This window comes from Piliocolobus tephrosceles, chromosome 3 (genome assembly GCF_002776525.5).
Source record: "Piliocolobus tephrosceles isolate RC106 chromosome 3, ASM277652v3, whole genome shotgun sequence".
Classification (NCBI taxonomy): domain Eukaryota; kingdom Metazoa; phylum Chordata; class Mammalia; order Primates; family Cercopithecidae; genus Piliocolobus; species Piliocolobus tephrosceles.
This window is the reverse complement of record NC_045436.1, coordinates 137,404,366-137,418,964: the sequence shown is the minus strand read 5'-3', so window position 1 is coordinate 137,418,964 and position 14,599 is coordinate 137,404,366. Positions and strand designations below refer to the sequence as shown.

The 14,599-nt window shown below is 36.5% G+C and overlaps 1 protein-coding gene across 2 annotated transcripts in view; it reads right to left on the bottom strand.

The window, feature by feature from the left end:
* FRYL (FRY like transcription coactivator) overlaps positions 1 to 14,599 on the bottom strand; it is a 286,322-nt gene that overhangs the window by 5,394 nt on the left and 266,329 nt on the right. For both annotated transcript variants that reach the window (XM_023224475.3, XM_023224476.1), the window contains 5 exons: positions 11,937 to 12,184; positions 9,406 to 9,613; positions 7,775 to 7,924; positions 7,008 to 7,106; positions 2,643 to 2,711 (listed from right to left, as the gene is read on the bottom strand). In XM_023224475.3, the coding sequence (XP_023080243.1) occupies positions 2,643 to 2,711; positions 7,008 to 7,106; positions 7,775 to 7,924; positions 9,406 to 9,613; positions 11,937 to 12,184 (774 nt within the window). The remainder of the gene's footprint in view (positions 1 to 2,642; positions 2,712 to 7,007; positions 7,107 to 7,774; positions 7,925 to 9,405; positions 9,614 to 11,936; positions 12,185 to 14,599) is intronic.

Sequence of the window (14,599 nt, the reverse complement as noted above, 5' to 3'; positions counted from 1 at the left end):
AAAAGACCAAGAATTAGTGTAAGAAATCATTTTAACTAGGGTCATAGATGTTCCAGGTAAACTTAAGAACATACATTTATACCCCAAAGAAAACTATATGAAATTATATCCAGAATAAAACTTTTTAGACATTTACTGCAACAATTCAGGGTGTTTTTAAACACTGCCAAATAATAAATTACATTTAGACCATGACTTATTTCTGTGTAAAAGCTACAATGAATAAAACTGAACTGTTGTGATCTTGGCAAATTTGGCTATCCAGGTTTAAAAAAAAAAAAAACAAAACCCAACTGTAATAAAAGTTACATTTGTAAACTGGAAAACTTATGATTAGAAAATAAGAAACAAATTAATTACTATTACTTCTCAGAAAAGAATTGGCTTATAATCGTACATAATAAATACTTATCCATCACCATCAAAAGATTATCTCTGGGGTGGCTCATTCCAGGCTTCCTATCCTTTATGGTCTAATTAGGTCCTACTTTGCCATAATTGGTGCTGAGCCACAGGGTGAAATATCAAAAGCAGATGCATGTTCTAAATTGCATTCCAAAGGTACTTCAGTAGGTTTCAGAAACTTAACCCGACTAGGTTTGAATCAACATAATGTATGTAAAACACAGTAAAAATTTATGAACCATCTTAAAAACTATATGAAAACATGTACAGCAACTGATCTGGTCTCATTACGAGGATAATGATTTCTAATTAAAACAGCAATTGTTATACTGTAAATGTACCTTCTAAAAGTCATTCTTAAGCCTGCTTTTCTAAATACTTTCCTGTGAAGGACTGTTTTGCATAAAGTTTATTCCTATCAATTTAGAAGGGATTTGCTAAATAAGCAAAGGTGAACTTTAGCTCCACGCTGCTTACCATAAATTACGTGGATGCCCATCCAGTAAACATCGGTTGAGCACAATCCAAGGTCAAGCATATTCCATATCTAAATTTCTCAGGGTTTAGTTCATACAGTTTATTTCATATGGAAATTAACAATTTGAATTGTAAATACCTTTCCTCACTTCTGTTAGCACAAATGAAGTAGAACTGATTCTACAAGCATATATGCATAGCCTCTACTTTGGGATGTAATGGAACATAAACTGCTGATAAAGTTTATGATCATAATTATAGGAAATAACACAAATGTAATGAATTTTACAGCTCTGAATTACCAGCAATTACTCTAAATATGCTAACAGGGCAGTTTTTGTGGATGAGTGTGTGTGTATACATATGCACATTTTAAAGTATATTAAAATTTGCACATTCTCTTTTATTCATCTAACAAATATTTGGCTGCTTATTATGCAAAAGACAAGACTGGTACACAAGGACAGATCAAGTTGCATAAAAAGGGTCTTCCACCGTCAAAAAAGTTGAATATGAAAGGTGAGCTGAAATATAAATGAAAGTGTTAAATGTTCAGTTTCCACTTAGTAGAAAACCTCAAGCTATGTTAACTGACTTGGTCTTAAGATGGATATAATTTTCTTCAAGGTAGAGGGGATATAAAAAAAATCACTTAATATAAACACCTAGTTTTTGTAGGAAAAAAGGTTGCATTACTTGCTGCAGCGATGCAGTTAAACAGTGGCAAAGACAGAATTAGAACCAAAGGATCTAATTCTGGTCTAGGGTTAATTCCTTATCTTCATTTCTTTACATAGATGACTTCGCGGTTTCTTTTTAACATTAGTGCAGGATTTGGAGTCAGCTTGCCTAGGTTTCAATCTTGGTTTCACTATTTGCTGATTTTAGATAAATTAGCTTCTCTGAGCCTCAGTTTCCTCATCTTCAAAACCAGGATAATTAAAGCAAATACTTGACTGAGTTGTAAGGATAAAGATAATGATAGAGGCTGGTAAACAGTTAACACTTAGCGAGTATACTATTATTTTCTCAACGCTGCAGTTTTTGCAAAACTTCAACTTTTTACTATAATAGTATAACCTAATAATAGTATAACCTTTACAGAGACTAGAAATCTGTAATAATATAACCAAAGGTAGAATATAAAAGACTGGAATTCTGATGTCAAATGGAAATAATTTTCAGTTGATGAATGTATTTTCCCCTATGAAGCTGCACTCCCATTAGAATAATTTGTAGGCCCTAACTTATCCTCACTTCAATGTATGTGTTTATGTATGTGCACCTTTCTAAGAAAATATAATGCTTTATTTTCACTCAGCCTTATATTAGAGAAAAACATTATAATTTATTCAATTCTAATTTTACCTTTAGTATGGATGTATTATATCACGTTATTCTTAGGTTTGCTTTCTTGACCAATTTATCTAACAGAATAGCAGAATACTAACATGGGACAAATTTTTCTTTAAGAGGCACATGCAACTAAAAGCCGACCTGGGCTTTCCAGATATCCATCAAGCTTATCTATTGAATGTTATTAAGCTTCAGTCACAACCTGGTCGTTCATTTTTATTAAAGTGAATTTTTCATTACAAAACCAGTATTTCACTGAGCTTTTACAAAGATTGTTTGATAACCAGAATGAAAAGTTTTACAAATATTCTTTATTTTTAGAAATAATCAAATAAGGATATTTGAACATATGCATTGTTTTACCTGATACAGAAATACAGCAAAAACAAGAACAAGAAACTTACTTGTGCATCTGTGTTTATCCTATACATGTCTTCTTTGGCACCAAATGTCCTCTTACAATCATCTAGCCACTAAAAATAAGTAACAGTAACATTTAACATGCACAATGAAATGGGTAATGTAACAACCTGTCCATATACAACACCAAACTTAAAGCTAACTTGAAGTTCTAGGATTGGTAGCAGACCTAGAATTTTATCCCTATTCAAGCCAAATCATTTACATGGAACTAACAAAAGCAGGGATAGCATTAATATAACAAGAGGCACACACTTGTGACAGCTATACTAACAAAACCCATTCCATTCTAGGGACCTGTGATGTTCCATTTCAGTAAAGGATATTCTTCATTTTGCAGGTTTTATGAAAATCTTCATAACCTATGCCTGACCTTTGTGTAACATAAGACGGGGAAATGAAAGATGTGCCTCCCCTCTAGTCAATATAATAAAGGCAACTTAGAATTAAGCAGGTCTGTTGCTTATGAGAAGTATAATTCTCAGAAGACTAGTGTCAGTTTTAAATTTGTGAACTGGCAATCAAGATCCATTTTAAATCTTGTTTTTCTTTTCTTTCTTTTTGGACAGTAATGAATGACAAACATGTTATTTCCAAACAATACTGCATGTAGAAGCCAAATGTGGTTTTTCCTTCTCTGGGGGTATACCTAATGTTGATATAAAAGTATAGGCTGGGTGTGGTGGCTCCTGCCTGTAATCCCAGAGCTTTGGGAGGCTGAGCGGGGAGGACTGCTTGAGGGCAGGAGTTCAAGACCATCCTGGGCAACATAGGGAGACCCTGTCTCTAAACAAATAAAGTTAAAAAAAGGAATACTTCAAAAATAAAGTACATTTTCTTCAGCAAAATATAAATAAAACAATAGCACTGTGGTATAGTAGAAAAGAACGCTGGACTCACAGAATTTCCAGGCTGAAGTAAAAGTTAAGTACATTCAAGGTAAGCTCCTAGCTTTGGACAGTTTGATATTATCAGTTGTTTTGACTTCTAAGTTTTTTTTTTTTTATTATACTATTAAACAATACAACAAATATATATATATATATGAAATCATTAGGACTTTGAGAAACTCAAACTAGCTGCAAATTAAGCAGCTACTCTGAAAGTATTTTAGTATTTGACATTTAACATTCTCTATTGTAGCTTATATTGTACCCACAAAGAATTAAAATTAGACATTTCAGTTATTTCAAAAATGATCTCTTTGACCTTATTTTCCTTTTATTTCAGTCTCTCAGGTTTCACCGGCCCTTAGGCTATTTGCTTGACAGCATCTCTGAAGGAAAACATGTTAAGCTTTTCTAGTGAGATACAGCTGATGGCAGCCATTGTCAAAAGCTATCAGTGGATTTCTTTGTATCAGTAAAATGCAGTTGACATTTAACATGGAACCTGTGCATTAATCTTTATTCATACAAAATGTTAAAATCTTAATTATCCCTTATCTTGTCCAGTTTGTCCAAGTATACTAATAAATTTGAAAATAATAATTTCAGTCGACTAACGGCTTATTTTTGTACTGTGTACCTAATGATACAGCCTTTTGGGGGGTACTATTCAACATAATTATTGCTGATTTTTATTCTGTTAAAAGACAAAAGCCAACCATATAGTCCTGTGGCTGCACAATGGCTTGAGAGATACAGGTCCACATCTTTCCAGCCAGAGCATACAAAACACGGTAGTTTGTGCACAGAGCACCCTCCAGTTCACATCTAATCAGTTTTCCTGTCACAGCATTTTCTTTATTCAAGGTTCAAATGAAGGTTAAAATTTAACTGTCGAGGTTCTACTTCTGGGTGTGATGGAGTAGCCTATATAAGAACAATCCTGCAAGGACAACTATGGAAGCTGAATCCTATCAGCGAAAACTCAAAACAGAGAAAATTACCGAAGTGAGCCCAATACCTGCCCCAGTGCTTACTCTAGGTGTATTCATATTCACGTCCCTGTGCATAGAGGCTGAACAGAAAGCAGTGGCCTAGAGTTTATGCCCTACAGTTTCACTGGGCTGGGAAAACAGTTTTCAAAGATAGATAGTGAGATATTGAGGGCCAATATCCTGGAGAAAAGAGAACTGCAGAGAAGTGACCCCAATAGTCTCTGTGCAGTTTCCCCTTGGGACACTTGCTGTTCCTGTTTATTATCTGCAGGGGGAGAGGCTACGAAATCACACACTAGCCTCTGGGAGACTGAGAAGGTTGGCAGAGACTGCTGGTCTCAGTGCTGGAGAGAGAAAAATCATTCAATTCACTTGTGAGCCTTAGAAGTCTTGAAGAATAATAAAAAGAATGTATAACTCAAAAACTAACAGGAAAATTAAATAGGGCAGACAGTAAATATTTTAGACTTTGCAAACCATATAGTATTTGTTGTAACTATTGAACTATTACAGTGCAAACATAGCCATGGACAATATGTAAGTAAACCAGATAGCTGTTTTCTACTAATTGTATTTACAAAACCAGGCAGTGGGCCAGATATGACTTGATGGCTATAGTTTGCTACCCTGTGTTCAAGAAGTTCGTATGCACTATTAGTTGTTTGAATTTCCTAAAAATTTTAGAATCAGCCTGTCAATTTCCGTTAATATGCCATCTGAGATTTTGAATGAGACTGCATTAAACCTATAGACAATTTTGGGGGAAAATGACATCTTTACCATATTGAGTCTTCTAATTGATAAACACGGTATACAGTCCTCCATTTAGGTGGTCTTTCATTTTTTTCAATATTTGCAGTTTTCTGTATAGAGGTACAGCTATCTTTAGATAGATTTATTTGTAGGTGTTTGATATTTTCCTATTATAAATTGTATCTATTGCTTTAAAACCAACCATCCTGAAACTTAATGGCTTCAAACAACCAAAATGAATCTATGTGCTGGCTGGGAGTTTTCTTCTGGTCTTGCCTAGGGTCACTCATGAGTCTACAGTCATTTGATGGCTGGACTGGGGAAGTGGCAGGGTTGAAGTTCCAAGTTGGCTTCACTCATATGTCTTGCACACTGGCTGTCAACTGGAATGCCTCTGTTCTCCCCTACATGGCCTCATCTTCCAGCAGGCTAGAGGTCAAATAGTTTCCCAGAGTTTATCACAGTTTGCACTCTGACCAGTATGATGGCAAAAGCAGAAGCCACAAAAGACCACTTCAGGACTAGTCTTGGAAGTTACACAGCATTGCTTCTGAACTTGATTGGTTAGAGCAAATCACAAGGCCATCCCAAATTTAAGAGATGGTGAAATGGACTCTTGTCTCTTCATGGGAAGAATAGGAAAGTCACATTGCAAAGGGGTGTGGCCACAGAGAAGCATGATTCACTGGGACCAGTATTTTAACAATCTACCTTTGCTTCTAGTAGGCAATGATTTCTGAAGATACAAAAACCATAACCATGATGGAAAAGGCCGATAACCTGGACTTATTAAAATTAAAAACTTCTGTTCATCAAAAAATGCTACTAAGATAGCAAAACTGCTAGCCACAGAGAAGAAATAATCTTTGCAATCCATATATCCAAAAGAGGATATATCCATTTAGGATAAAAAGACCCTATAAATCAATAAGAAAAACCCAACCCACTTACAAAAACGAACAACGTACTTGAAGCCACAATTCACAAAATATCTTAAATGAGATCCATTTGAAAAGGAGCTCAAACATTAGTCATCAGGGAAATGCAGAATAGTACCATGAGATACCACCACACACTTCATTTTTCATTTTTCATAGGCCTATACATGTCATAGATATTTACTACTTATTAATGAAAGACCCATCTCCTAGAAAAATAATTGTCTACTGTATGCAGTTTGTGTGAAAGAGAGAAACTATTTTTTGTTCTTCTGCCCCTCCCAATTGAAAACGTGCTGGATTTACTCTTAGGGAAGGAACTCTGTTTTCAATGCCAGATTGGACTTGAAGAGGCCTTTCTTAGGAGGTGATTATCTAATGCTTTTTTCTCCCATTGCTTGCCTATGTACATGTACACACCATGGGAAAAAGATCATAGCTTTGTCAGAGGTTGTGGATTTCCTAGACCACAATTCTCTAATGCACTGAGAAATACTGCTTCAGTTTCCCCACTTGGAATGTTGACAGCAGCGATATAGTCTCCACAGAGCTTTTTACAAAGCTATGGTTTTCCATTGTGCTGTTAGAGAGCTGATTTTTAAAAGCCAAAGGTAGGAATTCGCTGGATAGAGAGCTCAAAGAACCTGCTGCTCTCAGGAAAACCCTGAGGCAGGTGCTAAGAAGTCTTCTTTTCTGTCTGGGCTATTCTGCTGCCAGGATTACCCTTCCAGTGTCAAGAGCAAACCACTTTTCGCATATGGTAAAAAGAGACTGACCTGCTCAGTGGCTTCTCTTTTGGCATTGTATGTATCCAGGTGTTCTTGCAACTCCAAAACACCAAACTTGAGGGTTTCCAGCAAACCACATGACATCAGCTGTGAAATCGGAAATATTGACCCAGGTTACCATTTCTGATTGAAATCACGAGACTCACAAAATCATGAGACTTTTCAGTTATGGAATACCTGTTAGTTGGTTTTTGGATATTCTCTTACTCTACTCTGTCCCCTACTAAGAGCTGAGCTCTCACTGGAACAGAGTAGGAGTGCAGTGGGACTTCAGAAGTCTCAGGAAGGACATCCTCAAGTGTTTTCAAAGACGTCAGGCAGGACCAGTACATACCTCAACCTTGAAGATTTTTAAACCTTAGTTCTTTAAATACCTTAATATATAATCTAGAAGTGTGCCTGGAAATAAATCAGGAAATGAACCAGGAGGCCTGGGTATTTCATGGGGGGAGGTTTAGGCATCTCCTACGCATTTTTATTTAAGAATAAAACAATTACCCATCTCTAGAGCATGACTTTTTAGCTTTCCCATCTAGGACTCTGTGGAGGGTAAGGGCAGGAAGGAGTCAGAATCAGAAATAGTCACAAGTTGCTGCATCTAATATACCAGAATTGTAGTTTGCCAAATATTTATAATCGTGTTGAAAATCTGAACCTTTATACCATAAAATTCAGAATTACTTAGAAAAAAAAGACTTACGGAATGATGCCATTCAAATGTAGTCTTTATAATAAATCTGCATGTAAAAACTTACTGTTTCAGCATCCACAAAGACTGTTGGGCATTCTGAACACATCATCATCACTTCCAAGGAGCTTTTAAATTTGGTACCAATGCGTTGCAGACTCTCACCAAGAAAGCTGACTGCCTCATTAGTTATTTCTCCAAACTTTCTTTGAATTGTCTATGGGGAAAAGCAAAAGAGTTTAGTGTTTCATAAGAAAGCCTTTTTTTACCTTTAAGTAAAGAAGCATAATAGGGTAGACTTTTATTTTAAAATTACAATGATATATAAAATTTTAACCATTGATCTGTAAATACATATTTTTAGGTATTTCCTTAGGAAACATATTAATTTCTAAAAAGAAACAAAAATTTACAAAATAGTATTACTGAAAAAATTAATGATATATGCCAGTCATCTCCCTATTCCTGAGATTTTTTCATCAGAGGCAGACAGATGGATGCATGCTGTACATTCTTAGCAATCAAAGTCCTCACTTGTCTTGAGGAAGTTGTTCATCAAAAGTTATTACCTGAAAGAAACTTTCAGTAAATGTAGTTTACTATTCTTGACTATGGGCTGCCATCTGGCTTAACTTTAGGTAAAGTCATAAAAAATGTATTAAGAGTAATATTTTCTCCGAGTCCAAGAATATTCATTTTCATAAAACAGACAATGCCTGACTCACAGTAAGTCAATCAATTAGACTACATTATCAGTAGTATCAATGGTTAAAGTATACCTACTTATATATGTGTTGCACTGTTAGGTGGCATTATAATTAAAATAAAAAGCATAAATCCACACTATGAGCCATCATGAAACTTACAACATCAGTAAGAATATAAGTAGAAAAACCAAGTAGTGATGCAGTAAGTACAGAATTAAATAAGCGCTCCCGTTAATGAGCGCTAAGGAACTTCCAGGAGAGAGAGACTGGAGGTTGGAGTGGTTGGGAAAGCTTCGGTAAGAAAATGTATTTAGCTGAGTCTTCCAAGATGGGCAAAATTTGGGAGGAGAAAAGGGAGGAAAGGTAGTAGATAGTTCAGAGGATATAACTTAAATGGTGGCATTTTTCTGTACCTTAGTTTCCCTCTCCACTGAATGCTAAAAATCAAATCTACATTCCATAGTTGTGGTGTGAGAACACTTACTATAAAGCCATTTAGCACAGTGCCTAGCATGTACTGGGTAGTCAATAAATTTTAGCTTATATTATCGTTATTGTTGGGGAGGAAGCAACCTTAATAGCTAAAAATTTTAAGGTCCTCACAGAGTCATAAAAGTGTCCATTACTTTAACCCTTGATTATAAACTGATTTATGATACATTAACTGTAAGCTCCCTGAAGGCAGAGCTTAGGCCTTTATTTCTTTGGTATCCTGATAGTGCCTAAGCATACTGCAGAAAACATACCAGATGTTGTTTTGAAGTTTTATTCTAATTGCCTTAAGGGAGAAATCTGTACCAGTCATTGTGTAATGTACCAGCAGTACCACAATGTCACAGTGTCAATGTAAGTAATACCACTAGCTTAGAAAAAAAAATTATTAAAGAAAACTGGTAGGAATATTAAAATTGGAGATGCTGATTTTAGAAGAAAAACTGTAACTTGAATAGGTAACTATAATATAAATTCAGATACCCTGAACCTCACTGACCTGAAAAAGCCTAGAAAACACATGAAAAGTAAACACTGCAGAGGACCCGTCGGTGTCAGACAGCATCTGATTGACGTGGCAGCGCCAGGCTTCCTCTTCATCATCATATGCCACAGGCTGAAAGGCAGCTATGATGGCAGAAAGAAATGGTGATGGCAGAGGCGATGTCTGTACTTCTGGAAAACCATCTTGCTCTTCGTCGTCTTGACTGTTAACACAGATATCACAAATATCGTTAACACTATCTCAGAAAAAAAGAATAGGCTCAATCACGTAAGACAGCTTAAGTCATTTGACAGGTTATTTTTACTCATATATACACACTGATTTAGAAAATGTACAACCACCTAAATATTGTAAGAAAGTGTGAATAAGTGAATTCCTGTTCTTTCTAGTTAGCATTTTTAGAATTAGAACTCTAATTTCAAGCAACTACCTTAAAATAACCCAAGTCCTATAATGTGCCACCACTATGGATTAATTTTAGTAACGTCTATGAATAATACCAATGAGAATGTTTTCATTTTCAATGGTCAATTTTGGAGGCTTTTATTTGAACAGCCTCACATTGGGGATAATAATATTTTTAGAGTTTTGATCATGGTCTTTTTTGTTAAGGGCTATGTTAGGTGCCTTATATGGATAATTTCATTCAGTCTTCGCAACTATATGAGGATTAGGTTCTATTATTATCTTGATTTTAAAGATGAAACAAAAAGTTCAGTAAGGTTAAATAATATGTCTAGTTACTGGGTAAGAAATGACAGGGCCAGAATTTGAACCCAGGACTACGGGTCCAAATGCTATTAGCCAGGAAATACATAGCTAGCTCAGTTATTTCATAAGCACATAGTATGTTCCTAGCAATATGGCCAATAATAGATTAGAATCCAAAGAAACATAAGACCTGGCCATTTCCTTCAAATAATTTATAATCCCAAAAGTCAGATTATACAAACCAAAATGGAACAACGGAAAAAGATGAAGATGTATTTGGGTTGGACATTCTACAACTCTCGGCCATAAAAATAAAGAAATATTTGAGTCTAACACTCCATAAAAAAGACATGTGTTATTCAAGGTCTTAAGATTGAATGTTTCACATTACAAGCTAGTTCTATAAGGCTTTATCGAAATTTTGGAGCAATGCATATGGAAGAGAGGGACCCAAGTAAAGACTGGAGAAAACCATCAAAATAAAGCAGACATCTGAAGTGAAAACAAATGAGACCTCAAAAAGGTTAATTTTAAAACTGTCACTGTGGTGACTGATTTTAACACGTATACTATAAGCTAGAGTAGATAACCTGTATGCTTAGTAGGAATGCTCCATTCTATTTCAGCTGCAGTAGTTGGCCAAAGTCGACTGTTTGGCTTCAGCCTTTTAGAAAGCCAACTAGCTGAATAGCATCGTTTCTGGCATTCCTGAACTTGTGCATGATTAATGATTGAATGGTTGCATGGGCTACTGCCATGTTCAAATCAGTAATATGAAAAAGGTGTATCACTAAGATTTATTGTTAATATCTGATTATATATTTTCAAATATGGGTAAGTATTCTTGATATGTTGACGGTAAAAAAAAAATCTCCATGTGTTGTATATGTTAAAACTCTATTATCACATGAAGTATAAAGGTGTAATTTTTATTGTAAAAGTAAAATTCTGAAATACTTGCTAATTATTAAATATTAATTTTATATAAAAAGTTATCCAGGAGCTCCAAATTGTTGAATGGGGAAATAGATACACTCACAGAGTGCATGAAGTTAGATACCTTAAAAAAAAAAAAAAAGAAGTTAGATACCTTTATAAAAAACGTAATATTGAACCACAAATATTTATGAAATTTAAATAGTGGATATTCTAATTCTATGTGTTACAGAATTATTTGGTATATGAGTTTCATAACAGCCACTAAAATTTCCCTTAAAAACTATAAATAATAATTGATTATTCAAGTTTGTCCATGAGTAAAGAAAAAGTTCCATTTGAGAATTCTTCATACTTTTTGGTAATACATTTTTAATGTATGGAGCATAAACATTTAAAAGAAGAAATCTAGCATCTAAGAAATAATCACTTCTGCCTTTAATAGAAATAAAACTTAAAAAATATGACCACTGCTCATGAAACTGTAAAAACAATTTTTTGGATATATTTTAGATTTAAAGTCTGGTATCACGGAAGTTCATTCCAATATTGATTTTAACATTTGGCCATTTGGCATGCCAAAATAGATATTTGGTGTGCTTCTAAATGTGGAATACCACTTAGTACGCTTTGAAAATGGCCTAATTGTTTTTCTTTATGAGAATGTCCATAATCGAAGAAATATCCCATTAGAGTAAGGCATTCTATCTTTAAAAATGAAGATAGTATGATTCTAGACTAAAACACACAAAGTATGATTACAGACTGAAATGCACAAAGAAATGAAAATAAGTAAACTGGAATACAGGGGCACTCTTTGGAAGGGATAGGGGAGACATTATCATTTCACTATGGTGTTTATGATACTGTATTCTCACCTGGACAGTCCGGAGAAATCCGCTTCTTCTTCTTCACATCTTTCATCTAGCTCTTTCAGAGCTAAGGTAACATCCTCTTCGCAGATTGACTCAGGGTAGCTTTCAGGAGCTAGAGGCTCCGGCATTTCAGTTTCTTCTAAATCAAGAATTCCTTGACACACAAGAGAATCCTGCTGTTCTTGAATTATATAGGACCCTTCATCTTCAAAGGTTGTAACATGTTCCTCCTTTAATACTGAACTTGTATCCTACAAAACAATCATATTTTTAGTGAACTATAAAAACATAAAAAAAGAATTTTACAACACAATAAATAAGTATTGCCATCCATCTAAGTCTGTTTTATTAAGTGTTGTTCATTTATACAGTCTAACTATATGTATAAATACATATATGTATATGTATTTTTTTGAAACAGAGTCTCGCTCTGTCACCCAGGCTGGAGTGCAATGGCGTGATCTCAGCTCACTGCAATCTCCACCTCTCAGGTTCAAGCGAGTCTCCTGCCTCAGCCACCCAAGTAGTAAGGACTACAGGCACATGACATCACACCCAGCTAAATTTTTTTTTGTATTTTTTAGTAGAGATGGGGTTTCACCATGTTAGCCAGGATGGTCTCGATCTCTTGACCTCGTGATCTGCCCGCCTTGGCCTCCCAAAGTGCTGGGATTACAGGTGTGACCCACTGTACCCAGCCACTTTTACAGTTTTTGAACCAATTATAAACTTTTTTTAATGGTTATAGGTTTAAAATATTTTGAAATTAAAATATATCACCTATTATTGTATAGAAACATTGAAGACTTTTTCTTTTCTCTTCAGTAATACGATTTAGGTGTTTACTTAGAAATATGCGCTTTGGTCCAAGATGGCCAAATAGGAACAGCTCCAGGCTACAGCTCCCAACGTGATCGACACAGAAGACGGGTGATTTCTGCATTTCCAACTGAGGTACCGGGTTCATCTCACTGGGGTGTGTTGGGCAGTGGGTGCAGGACAGTGGGTGCAGCCCGCCAAGTGAGAGCCGAAGCAGGGCGAGGCATTGCCTCACCCAGGAAGCACAAGGGGTAAGGGAATTCCCTTTCCCAGCCAAGGGAAACCGTGATACACAGCACCTGGAAAATTGGGTCACTCCCACCCTAATACTGCACTTTTCCAAAGGTCTTAGCAAACGGCACATCAGGAGATTATATCCCGTGCCTGGCTCAGAGGGTCCCATGCCCACAGGGCCTCCCTCATTGCTAGCACAGCAGTCTGAGATCTAACTGCAAGGTGGCAGCGGGACTGGGGGAGGGGCGCCCGCCATTGCTGAGGCTTGAGTAGGTAAACAAAGCAGCCTCCAAGCTCAAATGTATGGAGCCCACTGCAGCTCAAGGAGGCCTGTAGACTCCACCTCTGCGGAGAGGGCATACCCAAACAAAAGGCAGCAGAAACCTCTGCAGATTTAAATGTCCCTGTCTGACAGCTGTGAAGAGAGTAGTGGTTCTCCCAACATGGAGTTTGATATCTGAGAACGGACAGACTGCCTCCGCAAGTGGGTCCCTGACCCCCGAGTAGCCTAACCAGGAGGCACCCCCCCAGTAGGGGCAGACTGACACCTCACACGGCTGGGTACCCCTCTGAGATGAAGCTTTCAGAGGAACGATCAGGCAGCAACATTTGCTGTTCAGTAATATTCACTATTCTGCAGTCTCCCCTGCTGGATACCCAGGCAAACAGGGTCTGGAGTGGACCTCCAGCAAACTCCAACAGACCTGCAGCTGAGGGTCCTGACTGTTAGAAGGAAAACTAACAAACAGAAAGGACATCCACACCAAAACCCCATCTGTATGTCACCATCATCAAAAACCAAAAGTAGATAAAACCACAAAGATGGGAAAAAAACAGAGCAGAAAAGCTGAAAATTCTAAAAATCACAGCGCCTCTCCCCCTCCAAAGGAACACAGCTCCTCCCCGGCAACGGAACAAAGCTGGACGGAGAATGACTTTGACGAGTTGAGAGAAGAAGGCTTCAGATGATCAAACTTCTCCGAGGTAAAGAAGGAAGTTCGAACCCATCACAAAGAAGCTAAAAACGTTGAAAAAAGATTAGACGAATGGCTAACTAGAATAACCAATGTAGAGAAGTCCTTAAATGACCTGATAGAGCTGAAAACCATGGCACGAGAACTATGTGACAAATGCACAAGCTTCAGTAACTGACTCGATCAACTGGAAGAAAGGGTATCAGTGATTGAAGATCAAATGAATGAAATGAAGCGAGAAGTGTAGAGAAAAAAAGAGTAAAAAGAAATGAACAAAGCCTTCAAGAAATATTAACCTTATTAATATTTAATTTACATTTAAATGTAAATGGACTAAATGGTCCAATTAAAAGACACAGACTGGCAAATTGGATAAAGAGTCAAGACCCATCAGTTTGCTGTATTCAGGAGACCCATCTCACATGCAGAGACACACATAGGCTCAAAAGAAAGGGATGGAGGAAGATCTCCCAAGCAAATGGAAAACAAAAAAAAGCAGGGGTTGCAATCCTAGTCTCTGATAAAACAGACTTTAAACCATCAAAGATCAAAAGAGACAAAGAAGGCCATTACATAATGGTAAAGGGATCAATTTATCAGGAAGAGCTAACTATCCTAAATATATATGCACCCAATACA